The sequence below is a fragment of the Daucus carota genome, chromosome 3, assembly GCF_001625215.2.
Source record: "Daucus carota subsp. sativus chromosome 3, DH1 v3.0, whole genome shotgun sequence".
NCBI lineage: Eukaryota > Viridiplantae > Streptophyta > Magnoliopsida > Apiales > Apiaceae > Daucus > Daucus carota.
This window is the reverse complement of record NC_030383.2, coordinates 31091955-31108281: the sequence shown is the minus strand read 5'-3', so window position 1 is coordinate 31108281 and position 16327 is coordinate 31091955. Positions and strand designations below refer to the sequence as shown.

General features: G+C 36.7%; 1 protein-coding gene across 1 annotated transcript; it reads right to left on the bottom strand.

Annotated features, from left to right (window-relative positions):
- Positions 1-218: 218 nt before the first annotated feature.
- On the bottom strand, positions 219-12066 carry LOC108214436 (putative transcription elongation factor SPT5 homolog 1). Its single transcript, XM_017386429.2, has 22 exons — positions 11587-12066; positions 9449-9687; positions 9201-9347; positions 8938-9099; positions 8777-8860; positions 8486-8556; positions 8057-8414; positions 7734-7889; positions 7555-7652; positions 7428-7476; positions 7200-7352; positions 6980-7120; positions 6804-6891; positions 6446-6604; positions 6315-6363; positions 6147-6241; positions 5974-6052; positions 5367-5421; positions 5161-5278; positions 4915-5058; positions 4143-4243; positions 219-755 (listed from the first exon to the last, which is right to left on the bottom strand). Exons 1-22 carry the CDS (start codon positions 11906-11908, stop codon positions 516-518), a joined length of 3108 nt encoding a protein of 1035 aa, XP_017241918.1. The 5' UTR covers positions 11909-12066; the 3' UTR covers positions 219-515.
- Between the last annotated feature and the right edge of the window lie 4261 nt (positions 12067-16327).

The window sequence follows — 16327 nt, the reverse complement described above, 5'->3', positions numbered from 1 at the left end:
ATATCTTGTTTCCTACCATCTTGTAATGAAATCATAAAGCAATTCTAGCAATAATTTTTAATTTTAAACAAATAATAATTATAATTGCCAAAAGTAAGAAAATAGATATAAAAAAAATACTCATACATGTGAGGCACTTTAAAGTTATCTAAATTTATATTCAAAAATAGATATAATTAGAAGTTCATTAGATTTGAAACCATAAAGACCTCATACTATTTTCACACCAAAAATCATTTTTCAATGCTACATTCCGAAAATAACTCCATCTATTTTAATACAATCGTTAGACATGTTCAAACTAAAAACAACCAAATCAAAAAGTTATAGCACCTTCCAAGTCTTCTGATTTCAAATTTCTTCACTCTCCAAGTCTTCACACATGTAGAAAAGGAGAGAGTGAACTCCACAAAATTTGAAACTTCATATCAGGAATATACATTATAATGTACTTCCACCTCCATAATTAACAAGGGCCTAACACAGGCCAAACTAGTATGTATAGATCATTAGCTTTAAGCTTGTTTAGCCAACATGACCATGTCTAATATTTTAACATCAAGTGTATCATCTAGCTTCACAATTCCATCTGTCCCATCAATACCAATGAGTTTCCCAGTTGACCCTCGATAGGCACCACCCATGATCTTTATTTTGTCCGACTTCCTTGGAACCACTGCCTCAACTTCATTAGGGAAAACAGTAACCGTCTCTCCGTTGCCGCTCGAACCCAGAGCTACCCTGCAGGAACCATCCTGTAACAAACATGCCAGCCGTTTTTTAATTGTTTGCATATCAGATATTATGATTACTTAATTAGTTTAGCTGGACAATGTCAAATAACAAAAAACAAAAAAATAAGAAAGCCAGAAAACAGTAGACGATATTCTAAGTATATTAACGCAAGCTACAGAACAGCAATTAAAAGAACAAACAATATTCTGCTTTCCCTACAGCCTTTCATCTGCAGAAAAATCACCAAAAATTGTCCTTAATAACACCCTTACCACACCACCATCCCCCCCCCCCCCCCCCCGGGTTAAGTTCTTTGACAATTAGAGAATTGAGATCTGCTAATTTGTTAAAAAGAACTTCCTACGGATGAACTTACTACTGATGTATCTTTAAATTCAGTCATTGGCTTTTCTATTCCTAAAACTATAAAACTCAGAGTTGACTTGATGCGGGGATGTAATTGCGATGGTAGATCCGGGATAACTCATAATGTTTTGTCTTTGGAGCGTCAAGGAGTTGAAAATCACGACTCAAGTTCCTTTAGAGTGTTTCAGTAATGGGGATTACAACAAAGGCATGGGAGTATATAAGCAGGTTAGTTTGCAGTTGGATGGGAAGGTAGTCAATTGTGAAGATTTTTTACCATTAGAGCTGGGTTCGGCAGAGGTGATATTGGGTATACAGTGGCTAGAAACGTTAGGTCCAAGCACCGCTAATGGAAAGTCACAGGTAATGCAATGTGATCAAGTTAGTGGGTGATTAGATTCTAATATGTTCTCAAGTTTAAATGAGGGCAATGATTAAGAGTGTAAGAAAATCTGGGGGAGGCTACTTGGTGGAATGCAATAAGAGGCACAGGCACAACCATCAAGGGGATTGATCCCACATGATACAGAGTGTATCATCCACCAGTTCTAGTGTTCTTTTCTGAACCACTAGGGTTACCTCCATCACGCGAGCATGAAAATACCATTCACTTAAAAAGTGTCAGCGAACCAACTGGAGTCGGGCCATACCATTATCCCCATAATAGATATTCTGAAATAGAAAAGTTGATACAAGAGATGTCAGCGGTAGGCATCATCTGGCCTTTGAAAAGGCCATTTTTAAGCCTGATACTGCTAGTAAGGAGGAAAGATTCTTGGAGGTATCCTATAGACTACCGCCCCCTAAATAAGGAAACTACCCCGAATAAATACATCATTCCCGTAATTGATGACCTATTGGATGAACTTCATGGGGCCAAGATTTTTACCAAGATTTTCCCATAGTTGATATGAATGGGTGTTATAGACATAATCCTATTTGGTTAGATCTTTGCAGAGTGTGTGTTTGTTATTAATTTTCATGATTGAATGGTGAGATGGGTGGTGCTTTGAATACCAATGTTCCCTGAGTGAGGAGTCGGCCAAATACATAGTGCTACACTTGTATATAAAGTTCTGTTTTTCTGTAACCGAACCGAAAAAACCTAAGTAGTTCGGTTAGGTTTAAGTTCGGTTTGAAATATAAGTTCGGTTCGGTCCGGTTTTTGAAAATATGGAACTTCGATTTCGGTTATTTCGTTGCGGTTCGATTTTTGACCAAACCAACCGTTTGCTCAGCCTTATTAATGGTTGTCATGGCCGAATTCTCGTATAACACGTCTCATTTGGCTACAAACTATCACCTTTCCAAGTGTTATATGGCCGAGAGCCTCATATTCTCAGAGTATCACATGTGGATAGTTTGGACGCTTGTCTGCAGGAGAAAAACGGCATCTTAGATGAGCTGCATTATAATTTGGTGACTGCCCAGCAGCGCATCCTCAACTGATAAAAAGCTTTGAGATGAATGTTTTGCCGTGGGGATTTAGTGTACTAGAAAGCTCCAGCCATAGCGGCTTCGTTCCCTGGCTAGTCGTCCAAATTAGAGGTTTGTCTCCCCGATTTTAAGAGCCATTTCCCCTTACTAAGAGGATTGGCATGGTCACCAATGAGGTGGCACTGCCTAACACCAGTTATCCACCAAATATTCCATATTTCACAACTTAAGTGGTTAGGGGTTCGATCCTCGTGAGCAGCATACATTTCTTTGGGAGCCACCTACCTACCTGTGCATAAGATCTTGATTTACCTAATGTTGGGTCTAGTAGGGTGGTCCGCACTAGGAGTTTACTTCTAAAGGTTCCCCGTAAAAAAAAGGCTATTGGCACGGGTTCGGTATCCCCAACCATTCCCCCTCAGCATTCTGTTGGGGAGAGTTACTAGTGGAGCTGGAGGATTTAATGGATGCTCGTCGTAAGACACCAACATCAGCAACGTGCACTGAAAGTTTTGATCGAGTGGAAGGCTTATAGGAAGAGAGGCTACTTGGGAGGATATGAGTCTGATGCACCAACGGTTTCCGTCCTTTCATCTTTAAGGACAAGGTGAGTCTTTGGGGGCGGAGTAATGCCATGCACCCACACATCAGCCAAGAGGACGAGTATATTCGAGGAAGAGTAAAAAGGTCTTTGAGGACAAGATGAGTCTTTGGGGGCAGGGTAATGTCATGCACCCACACATCAAGCCAGGACGACGAGTATATTTGAGGAAGAGTAAAAAGGTCCAAGCAGATGTTACTGAAGGGCGGAAGAGTCTTTTCAATCAAAGAGGATAAAAGGGAAAGAGGCAAGGGAAATTAGGATTACCTGATTGTTGTATTAGTTGCAATTGAGTGGAAGAGAGTGGACCTCTCGAAAGTTCATATTTATCATCATTTTTGTTTTAAATTACTGAGATCTGAGTTGTAATCGTACTGTGCTTGTTAAATATTTAAGTGGTGGTTCAATCTGAGTGCAATTTGTTGCTATAATCATAGCGAGTCCATTACATACAGGTTACTGGTAGTGTAGTTGTATTAAGGTAGGATTGTAACTACCCTATGATGGATGGGGTATGTTCCTAGTCTTGTACATAGTTTTCTGTTTTTATAAAATCTAATATCTAGCAAAAAAAAGTAGATGGCACTCAGTCACCAACTGTAGAACGTTCTACTACTTATTTAAACTACGGCAAAAGAGTTATCAACGTTAAATAGTTACCGGAAGGTGGGTAACTTGACAACATATTAAAATTTATGATTTAGTTATATAGTATACTAAAACAGATGATATTACATTAAAAATACTGACTGCACGAAAATATACTATTATACTATATATATTTACTAGTACAACATTAATATACTACATTTAATATCACATAGATCTTCATATTCAACTTTTTTTCCGACTCATAAACATGAGCTAATACAGGCCTATACCAAAGATTGAATGATATTGATGCAGATTTATAAAAATATATATATACACATTCTTCTAGTTACCAAAACCAAATTCGCAGGAATAGGCAGTAACAACAGTAAAATCACAAAGTTATTCATACCGGAAGCAGCTCCCGAACAACTCCTAAAGATGTTTCATCAGCAGACCTCCGTAAATTAACCAATATATTTGGAAGAAACCAAGGACCCTCGTGATCACCACCTGTCAAATAGTGACATTTAGAACCAAACTATTGCTTCCAACTAGATGAAGAGAAAGAGTATACTGCTACAATTCATTTCAATATATAAATATGACTAGATGAGCCAGTTCAATTTGGCAGTCTAAACAACTTTGACAAGAGAGTTGCCAATGAAGATACTATCCATCTGATATGTAAAATGGTGCAAAGTACATAATGAATATTAATAAAAAATTCTTATTTGCTTCACAAATTTTTGATTTATTTTTAACCTCTAAATTCCCCTCCATCAATGCATGGCAACACATGCCAAAATACAATTTCTATACATACATAAATGCTGTACTGTGGGTCAGTTACCACATCATGCAAATTTCTAATTTAAATCTTAAGGGTCTGCCTTTTAAGCCATTCATGGTTCACCTGATAAAAACCAATGTTCCGGTATCTGCATTGCTCAGATTTCAGGACTTCCACACACACGAATATATACACACATCTATGTGATAACAGTATTATATTTCCTAAGCAAGGGAAGTATGGAGAACAATATTATATCTCCAATTCTCCACAGAGTGAGAGACAGAGAAATGAGCAGCACTTCCACACACATATATACACACAACTATGTGATAACAGTATTATATTTGCTAAGCAAGGGAAGAATGGAAGAAAGAGAGAGGGAGATTACCAACTACAGGGGACATCATATCCAATCCACCACCTCCAGGTGTCATCGGTTGCCCCCCAGGTGTACCAGGTAGGTAGGCCGAACTAGGTGTCATAGGCGGCTGACCGCCAGGAGTTGACGGCAAGTATGGGCTGGGTGCATTGGCTAAAAAGGAAAATTAACTTTTAAATAATGATATATAAAAGGGAAGGTCACTGTTCAGCTTCTCAGCCAAGAGTAAAAAAAACAAATTTTTTATCAGCTTACCATAGGCTGGACTGCTATCCCTTGGGGTTCCAGCTTCACTGTAATTGCCACTAGGGGTGTTGGCCCAACCTGAACCAGGTGTTGGTGCTTCATACGTTCTTGAAGGAGGACTTCCCGGCTACACACAGCACTTCTTGAGTTTAATCTCTATTACCTTTTATCAGAATTTTCAAAAAACTAAACTTTACATTGCACAGATGCCTAACCTGATACTGAGGACTTGTCCCCCAAGATGCAGGGTTTCCGTCTTCCCAGTTATCCCTATATTGTTCAAAAACCAACCAACAATCATTAGAAATCGCCAATTTAAACCTGTTGAATGCACTATAAATTGATAAACAGTTGAAAAGTCAAATATACACCCCAAAATACAAGGCACTTCGACAGATGTTAAGAGGATATAAAAAATGTCTCGCGGATGCATATATGCCGCATAATGACATACACAGGATACTCCAGGGATCATTTTACGAGAGTGCCAATTATAAGTAGTACAGGCAACTTAGGTATTAATATGCTGGATCACAAACAATGTATCACATAGTGCCTTAATTACAGAGGGTGAAATCTCTACAACTGCAACATTATCAGTACAGATAAACTATAACAGCTATTGCTCCTCACTTTATTAGTTTCCATATTCTTTTTATGTACAAACCAAGCCCAACTTCCATTATATTAAGGTATCATACTAATCACTTAATTGCATACATGTTCTAGACAAATAGACTCTGTTCAAACCATATACTAGTTAAAACATAATTAAGAGATTCCTCCAAATATAAATATACGACGAGAAAAACAAGTACATACCTTGGTGGACTCATTGGTGTGTAAGGGTTCCAAGCCCTGTCCCGCATTGGGGTCCTCATACCATCATGAATAGGTGTGGCTGAAACGAAAGCACAAGAAATAAAATGCTTATTAAAAAATACTTGCATATTAATACTTGGTACCATAATTGTCGGCATATAGAAATATCTAACCTCCGGAATCTCTCATAGGAGTCATATAAGGATGCATTGGTGTACGTGATGGATGCATTGGTGTCTCATTCCCCGCACCATATCGTTGTTGCTCCCTGATAAAACATAATGGGTCAAGAAAGTAGGGATTTGTAAAGATGATAACAAACAATACTAGGCTTCCCGTACCTGGATGGTGTTGCAGTAGTAATGGTATCAACAATTTCATCACGATTGACTGCAAACATGAACCCAAAGACATGATCCACTGTAATCAGACATAACAAAAACCAAGCAAGAAAAAAAAAATTAAAACTAGCCTGTCACATCCTTCATTTGAGCCTCTAATTCAACACGAACTGTTTGTCCTTTAACATCTTTAACAATTCCTTTGCAGCCCTTGTAACGACCCAGGCGAACTCTTACACTAGTACCAATCAAAGAGTTATGTCCTCTTCCACCTCCAAACCTACCCCCAGCTGTAAAATAACACATTCTAATGGTAAGAGATATATATTAGATGATAACTATTAGCTTGAGCATTAAAAACACAGACAAAGTTATAGCAAGGAAACAGCAAAGGTGATACGAATACATCAAAAACAGAAGAATAAAAAATAGTGTTCGTCACATTCTTCAAAACATTTTAATTACGAAGTTCTGAACATAGGAACGTACAGTTATAGTGGCCTCCTCTAGGCATTCTACCGGGCGATGGCGGAACACGATTGGGAGGCTTGAGAGCAAATCTTGAGGTTGGATCCCCCTACAAAGTTGATTTGACGATAATGAATATTGCTAAACAGAACTATTTAAGATGTCTTATAGCAAGTGACTGAACAATAAAGGCATACATTTCTATCACCATTTGCACGTCCCCCAACTACCATGCAAGCTTGGGATTTGGCACAGATAAAACCAGCATGCTCAAGATGGTGACGATCGTATATGAACAATATTCCTTTAAAGATATGTTCAACAGGTCCTTGCTTCCCCTGCACACAAGAAAAAATATAAGTACCTAGGGAGAATAAACATAACCTTGAACTTACAAGATTGGACTGATAGTCTCACTTTGGAAGGTCCATCAAGAACTTTCACAACATCTTTCACCGCTATTATGTTCCGTGACCGATCTTGTGCTGAATTCTTTCTTTCAATCTTGTACTTGATCTCTCTGAGTCTAACGAGTGCAACTTCAGGTCTTTCATGCACTCCCTTAAGCACCTGAGATTTAATATTTTTTATTAATGAACATATTACACATTATGATTCCCGTACCTCACATTAAAATATGTTCACCTGAAAAGCTTCATTCTCAACCCGTATAATCACACCGAAGCTCATATTGCTGCAGAAAACTCAAATCAACATCGGTGCACTGGCATGATTACAATATAATAACTATTACTCAAATGAAAAATCTTACTCCAGCAACACTAAATCATGGAGCTCATAGTCCCCGATTCTTGTCTTGCCAGATGTCACTTCAGAACTTTCAACTACATTGTCAGAGAATACTTGAATCTGCAATCATGGCATGTTTATAATACCACATCAATCATTCAGAAGGAAATAGGAACAAAACGGCAACATTTTATAACTTACAACTTCTTTAGTTGTGTCAGACACTATGTTGACCAGGTGCCTCTCAACTGTCACTACCATGCCAGTAGCACCTTCTGTCGCACCAGATACAACCTTCACATGATTACCAGGTTCGAAGTACTTGCAAAGCTCCTTTTCGCTTACAGCCAGTGTTTTCTACAATATTAGAAATGTACAACAATGATGAATATATATTCTAAGATCAATAAGTTCTGGATCACATCTAGACAATCAGAAGCATATTGTAAACATGACATTATCTTTGAGTTAAGAAAATATCAACTACAAACAAATTCTAATAATAGGAGCAGTTCTATAATTACCGGAAGGCCTTCATCATACGGTTTGATATGGACAGTGTCTTCCTCAACTTTCTCGACCACCCCCTTCAAATTTTTAAGATCACCTTTTACAACTATAACTCTATCTCCTTTCATAAAATGACCTTTCTTTCGGTTTGCAAACAAGGTTGACAAACTAGCCATATCACCATCCCCATTCTCACCAGGTTGCCGAAATTTCTCAAGTTCGTCAAAGCTTGGTTGAATATTTTGCGTGCTGATAGATTTCATTGATACAGTTTTGTATAAGAAACCATCTTTAAACATCATACCATTGATGTTCTCAAAATAATCCCCAGTCATTGGATCTCGCCTTCGCTCAACACGAATATGCATTTCCCTGGAGACAAAACCAAAAAACTGTAAGACAAAGCCAACGGATAGGATATTCAAGTGTAGATTTAAACTTACCTAGCTTCATCGACATTCATAAAACGTGGCGGCGGGGTAAATGTTTTCTTTTTTGGAACTTCTCTACCTTCCTGCCAGGAGAAATAATGAATTTGTTATTTAAATAAAACCAAACAATTATTTGATTCACTTTTAGTTACTAATATACTGTTAATTAGAGACAGAGAATATAAATATTTTGAGAAATAATAACACCTCTATCATAAAACTAAAAAGCAGAAGAACCCACCATTCCATGTGTATTCCACTGAAGCAAACTGAAAACAAGAATGAGAGAGTAATAACACATACCAATTTGTTTGCCAAAGCCTGCAAGTCAATCCTCGGAATCAATTTGACTGTAACTCTCTGCCTCACATTGTCCACATCCACAACCTATATGGAAAGGAGAAATTATAATATTCTTTATGAAAAAACAATTGATGATATGATGACAGTGACAAAACGTGTACCTTGGCAAGGTCCCCCTTGTAAGTGCCAATTTTCATCCTAACCCAGGTGTCCCTTGAAAGCTCAATCGCTTTGCTTTCAACAGCAAGGACATCCGTCATTTCTTTAATAGGAACAAGCAGAATCTTACTGCCTGTAAATATATTACGCATACCCTTGCAAGCCTGAAAAGGAATAAATTGAATGGTAAAATAGGTCATATCACTAAAAGAATACCGTTGATCTACTTCTGTACACGACTAAAGCCTAGCGACGGCTAGCATACCTCTCTAACATGGGCTTCCTTGTCTGCTTCTATATAAACGTAATTTTTCAGATGATCAAGTGCTATAGCAGATCTAATTTGCAACTCAGGTCCTCTATCAATGCACTTTTGCATGAGGCAAACAGCTACCTCCCGCTCATGGCCAATCTAGCAAGCATAAAAATAAATATTAAGGAAACCATGATGCTTTAAGAACTTGCATTACAACAGTTTGCTAGGCATATGTTGTTTCTGATCAATGATCATACCGCACATTTGACCATCCACAACTTTGGGTCCCTCACAGACGGTAACAGAGCTTGCTGCTCTACATCTGTGGTCTCCTCATCATATTCCGTATGACTGGACCTGGCATACCTAGCCTGAATGCTTCTCTCAAGAGCCTCAACATCCTCCTGGTCATCCTCACGAGGAAGCAGAGGTCGACGATGTAGCCGTCTAGCATCCTCGTCGTCAGGCAGATCAGCTCCATTATCCACAATGAAATCTACAATATAGCTCCCAACAATCAGTAAAAAAATAAGAAACAGAAATTCCAAAAAGGAAAACAGTTATAATTTGGGGGGGGGGGGGGGGGGGGGGGGAATGAATCTATATTATCCCTATTGTAACACTAAAGAATTTATGGAAGCTGGACATCATTCATGTACTTCAATTCCTTCTTTACAAGATCTTTTTTTTGGGTTTAAAAAGAAAATAAAAGGAGTCCTTAATTTTATTAGTGAATAAATTTTATTAGTGAATAGTTTGATCATGTTTAGTGTTTGAAAATTACTGTAGCTGTTTATTTAATTATATATGTGGGGCAACTAGTTTATTAGTTAAGTAGTTCATTTATAATAAAGCTCAATTATTATCGAGCCTTAGTCAGTTTTATTAAAGGCAAAAAGCGGGGTGAAGCGTAAGGGTCTCTTGCATCTTAAGCGTGAAGCACAAAGCGAATCACAGGCTTTTGTGAACAAAGGGCACTATATTAATTAATACAAATGTTTACATATTAAGATAATTGAACATGGTTATTACTATTTATAAACTCAAAAGAAAAAACTAGGCCCATGTGTCATAATACTAAAATATATTTGGAAGTGGGTAAAATGCATTGGCCACTCAGTTGTTGGCGGAGGATGATTGAGGCGGCTAGGATTTTTGGAGTGTATATGTGACTAAAAGTCGTGTAAGTATAATGTACAGGCTTTTGAACAATCCTAATAATATAAAATATTGACCCGTCTTTGAAATTATGGTCATATATAATAAAAAACAGCCATTTACAAAACAGTGCACTTTTTAAGCTTTTTTGCGCTTTGGGCCTTTGGGCTTCAGCATTAAGCATGCATAAAGCGGGGCTTCTGTATTGTATTTGCTCTGTGCTCGGAAAAGCAAAGCCCAATAGGTGCGCTTCAATGAGCTTTTCGCTTAAGCAGCGCTTTAAGCGCGCTTTTGATAACCATGGCATTTGTCCATTACGTGTTTTATTCTCTATATAATGATGAAATCCCCACATATCATGGTAGCATTTGATATTCGAAAATTATTTTCTCTGTATTGGAATTGATTATTGTCAATTTAGGAATTGCGATTCAATCACTGGAGGGTTTGTTAATCATAGCTTTTGCTTTATTGTCCAGCATTAGTTTCCTCTTCCATCAATCGTTACTTTCTATATTATTTATATTATCTTTGGAGTACTGTAGTAAAGGCAAGGATAAGGAATTTCATATAAGTTAAAAAATTGCTTCATCAATGTAAGGCACGTGACTAGCATACATATTAAAAAATTGCTAGAAGTGTAGATGAGGATAACAAGCAATTAATTCAAAGAAACAATCTTGCTACGGAGAAAAAGTTAAGTGAATTACTTGTCCCTTATTTTATTTTATATTATGTTTAAGCAATGCTAGTATGTATACAAGGAATATTGCAACTAAAAATATGTCCGAGTCTTGGTTGCCTATCTGAATAACTAAATAAGAATATATTTTTGTCACCGAATATGAATTTTACTCTTTTAAAAGTATATGCAGTTATCCTGATCCTACAAGATAACGTTTTTGTGCTATTCCTGAAACAATAATCCTAGAGCGGCATCCCCAAATTTTTAACCTTGGGCATTAAATACAAGTATAAAAGACATAAGCTACAAGATCAAGACTAAGAATCTAAGATTCGAGTCGTTGACGTTAAAGCAAAACAAGTGAAGCATAATGAAGCAAGTAGAACTAGTAATTACGAACTGTCCAAAAACCTAATAAACGAACAGCAATGAATAGCAGCTGGAAATTACGAACCGACCAAATACCTCATCAATGAACAGTAATGAATAGCAAATTCCAGTATAAAGACAAACATGAAGAGACAGATATATAGAGAGAGGGAGAGAGCTTACCATCCTCTCCTTCATCTTCTTCGTCGTCCTCATCACTATCCACCTGCGCTTCCAAGTCGAAAAAATGCGAACCGGAAGTCCGTTTCTTGGGCTTGGGCGCACCGGCTTTTCTGCCACCGCCTCCATAATCCTCATCATCGTCGTCATCTTCTTCTTCCTCTTCTTCGTCCTCATCTTCCTCCGCCGCATCGTCGATGAACTGGGATCTGGAACGCTTCCGTCCGGACTTGTAATCGTCGTAGTCCTCTTCCTCGTCTTGGTACACTTGCTCGTCTTCTTCCGGCTCCAGATCGTCGTCGTCGTCTACGTCTCGCCGCGGCATGATTCAGTTTCTAGCTAGGTCAATTACAGATATAGATGTGTGTGTGAATAAATAAAACCCTAGATGTGTATGTGTGTGTGTATGAGTTTGTGTTTGTGTATGTGAGTGAGGAGAATTGGGAAAATTGGGAGAAATGTTATGTTATGTAAGAATGAGGTGATATAGGAGGGAGGACTGAAGAGGAGGTGTAAGAGGGGAGTATTGGGCTTGGACTTGGGTCGTTGTGGGCTTCAAACACTAATCAATATATCAATATCAATCAATCATCAATCATCAATATACTTATATAAAGGAGAAGCATGGGCGTGTAGGTGGCGCCTCTCAGATAGCTCCGTTTTATTTTTCTAATTTTCTGGAATTTTTGGATGAAAGATATTAAAAAATAGAAACTACTCTTTTTGGTTTCAGATTAATTGATATGGTATATATCTTGACATTAATTAATCTGATTCTATTTCAGATTATTTATGGAATATAATAGCTTGCAAGTATTAATCTGATTTTATTTCGATTATTCATGGAATATAATAGCTTGCAAGTATTAATCTGATTATGTTTCAGATTATTTATGGAATATAGTAGCGTGCAAGTTTTTGAATCTGATTCTGTTTCAGATTATTTAATTATGGAAAAGAGTAGCACAGAAGTCTCTCTGCACCTATAAATACCCTTAAGAAGCAGTGTTTGGAAAAGTTAATGACACTATTAGTCAAGAACATGATTACTTTAAAAAAACACAATTAAAATTAAAATTCATCATGTAGAAATTTATTATCATTTTTTTATGAATTATCATCCAATTTTGCAATTTTAAATATTAATATTGGTATTGGATCGAGATGTTTATAATATAAAATTATTGGTATTGGATCGAGATGTTTATAATATAAAATTTATTTTATTCTACAAATATTAATTTTGAATCATTAATATAATTTTTATAAGTCGCTGCAAATTGATTTTATTCTACAAATATTAATTTTGAATAATTAATATAATTTTTATAAGTCGCCGCAAATTGATTTTATTCTACAAATATTAATTTGAATCATTAATATAATTTTTATAGGTCGCCGCAACGCGCGGCTTCTCAACTAGTTTACTGTATATGGATTCAAGTAGATCAAAATTTTCTCCAACAAACACTGCGTCGTTATCTCGTTAAATGGAAGATTTTTTCAGGATGAACAAAATCGAATGAAAAAAAAAAATCGAATGAAAATTAGAACCGAATCCGTCGGAATCATAAACAATTGAACAAAACCGTATTATTAAAAATCAAACCACTGCTGTAAAAAAAAACAAATCAAACCACTAATATGGTTGTGGTTTGGTTTTAAATTTTTTAAAACCAAACAAAATTAATTATATAAAATATATTAATTATGTATATTAATATTTTAATTTAGTTTTTACAGACTATCTTATAATTGTCCAATACATTATGGGATGTTTTTCTCTTCTTATCTCTGCTTTTCTTCGTCAGGATTTAAGTTTATATGCTAAAACAGAATGAGGCAAAGGTTATTTCAGTAACCATATAATTTATTGGAGATGCTTGTGAGGTTGTGACGTTGCCATCACTCATGGATACTTTATTCTATATATTTAAATTATGTTAATATTATATCATTATTTGTATATTCATATTGCATTTTAATAAATATATTAAAAAGAATCTATATATTTGGTTTTGAAATTGAAATCACATCATTTAAAACCGAAACCGATTTCGGAAAACAGAACCTCACCATTATATATGGTTTGGTTTTGATTTTTTATTTTTGATTTTAGAAACCGAATTGATAATTTTACGATGCGGTAATCAAAACCGTACCGAACCACACGATACTAAAAAAATATATAAAAAATATCTAGGACCGGGATAGGTTCAATGATTCGTGTATCATAACCCCGATCCGTCTCATAAATTTTGGATTTTCATATATAATATAAGTATTAAACTTTTATATTCATATATATATATATAGAGTGTTACTCCAGTGAGAACTTCTTAAAATGAGAACCGTGAGAACTTCCTTAATTTATCATATTTTGACTAATCTAAACATCAAACTAGTGGGTACCCAATATAAAAAGTGTATATAAAACTAGTCTCTTCCTAACTAGTCAAAAAAAAAAAAATCAAAAAAAATTCAAAAAAAAAGTCCACTGCCACGTCATCAATGATTTTTTTTTATTTTTTTTTTTTCGGCTAGCTAGGTGGAGACCTTAATTATATACATTTTTTGTGAAGGTGCCCCTGGCGGGGCCCTTCAAATGAATGAGATATTGATAAATTAGAAAAGTTCTCACGGTTCTCATTTTAAGAAAGTTCTCATTTGAGCAAGTGCCTATATATATATATATAGGGTCTTACTCCAGTACAAACTCCTTATTGTACAAACGTACAAACCAGTGATTATGACAATAATATTTAGTGATTACCAGATTTTAATTTAACAAATACATACATACATACATACATCATCCCCGTCACCACAATCACCTCCAATCACCACCACCACGACCACCCCACCCACCACCAACCACCACTGCCCAGCGTCACACTCTCTCTCCACCATCCACCACCAACCAACACGCCCAGCACCACTGCCCAACGCTAGGGATGAGCAAAACCGAACCAGAAACCGAAACCGAAACCATAAAAAACCGAACAAAACCGCACCATTAAAAACCGAACCATTTAATAACCAAACCGAATAGAAACCGAACCAATAATATGGTTACGGTTTGGTTTTAAATTTTTTAAAACCGAATATAAACCAAACCGAACCGAATAGAATTAATTATATATATATATATATTAAATTATATATATAATAATAATATCTTAATTTAATTTTATAAATTATATTATAATTTTTATGCTGCTGGCCAAGTTTATTTGTAACCCAGCCCATTATTAATTGTTAGTATCCACTGTCTTTGGACTTTAATATAATTGCAGGCCCAGAGTTAGTCCAACAGAGATACCCATTGTCACATTACAGTTTACACAATACACACAGCGAGCCGACTGTTTTCTACTAAATTAGGTCTTCTGTTCTCTCTCGACTCGAGCTGCTGGCCTGCTGTTGTCTTCAATGGAGCACACTGAAGAAACTTTCAAAGTCACAAATGAGGAAAACTTAGAAGCTACAAAAGAGGTACATACTTATAATGTTATGTAGTTGTATGTATTTATATTTTTTTCTTGTGTTTTGTTGAGACGCGCTTGTTGAATATTGATGATTTTCAGAATCCACTAAACCTAGAGGATGATAAAGAGGATGATAAAGATGTAAGAAAGCGAAAAAAGAGAACTTCACAAGCATGGGAGCACTTTGATGAAATGCCACTTCTAATGACCTAGCTCTCAATCAGTAGATCTCAATCTACTGATTCATGATTGCTACCAGCCTTGAGCCTACCACTGTTGCCTTTCTGTTCTGTTCTACTTTGAAAAGACTTTCTTTCTAATTAGTTGCATAATCTGTTCTGTTAGTTTTTGATCCGGAGGAATTTGTAACAAACTGCATGTTTTGTTCCTGGACTGCTGGTCTGCTGCATAATAGTCAGTGCTTGAAACGGGCATGCTTTAGCCCTGTATTATGTTTTTTTAAATTCTGTATCTTAATCAGATTGTTATGCATCATTTTTATTATCCAAATTGCTAGCAGTATTTTACAATTATGCTGTTGAGTGTTGCTGGCAGTATTCTTTGTGCAGATTGTATTCTGACAGGTTGCTCCTGGTGGCCAGTTTACTGGCTAGTTTAATTTTGAGCAGTGTAGATTTTGTTACAAGCAAAGGTGGAAAGCAGAGTTGGGATTTAAAGGACATTAATAGAGGCCATTTCGAAAGTTACTATTGGCTTCTTGCTGTTCCCAGAAGCAATGCACAGGGATCTATTTGACATGGTTTCACTAGCATTTTAAATCTGGAGCTCCGTGTGATTTGTTCTGTGATTACTCTTTTGGTACTATTTTTTATTATTTGGTTTTTAAACCGAAACTGCACCATTTCAAACCGAAATCGAATTAATAAAACCGAACCGCACCAATATTATTTGGTTTGGTTTTGGTTTTGGATTTTAGAAACCGAATTAATATGGTTACGGTTTGGTTTTCGGTCGAAACCGAACCAAACCGAACCACGCTCATCCCTACCCAACGCCTCACACTCTCACCCACCACCAACCACCACCACTGCCAGCGGCTCTCTCACTTTCTGGTTGTTCGCTCACCGACCAGTGGTACACACACACATTCACCACTGCTTTTCTTATCTCCCTCCATCGTGTCTCTCTCCCTCAATCATGTTTCTAGCACTGCCCTCGCGTCGGTGTCACGGCTGCCGTCGACCGCGCTGCACCACCACTCGTTTATGCCGCCCCGTAAGTGCTCCCCTCCCCTT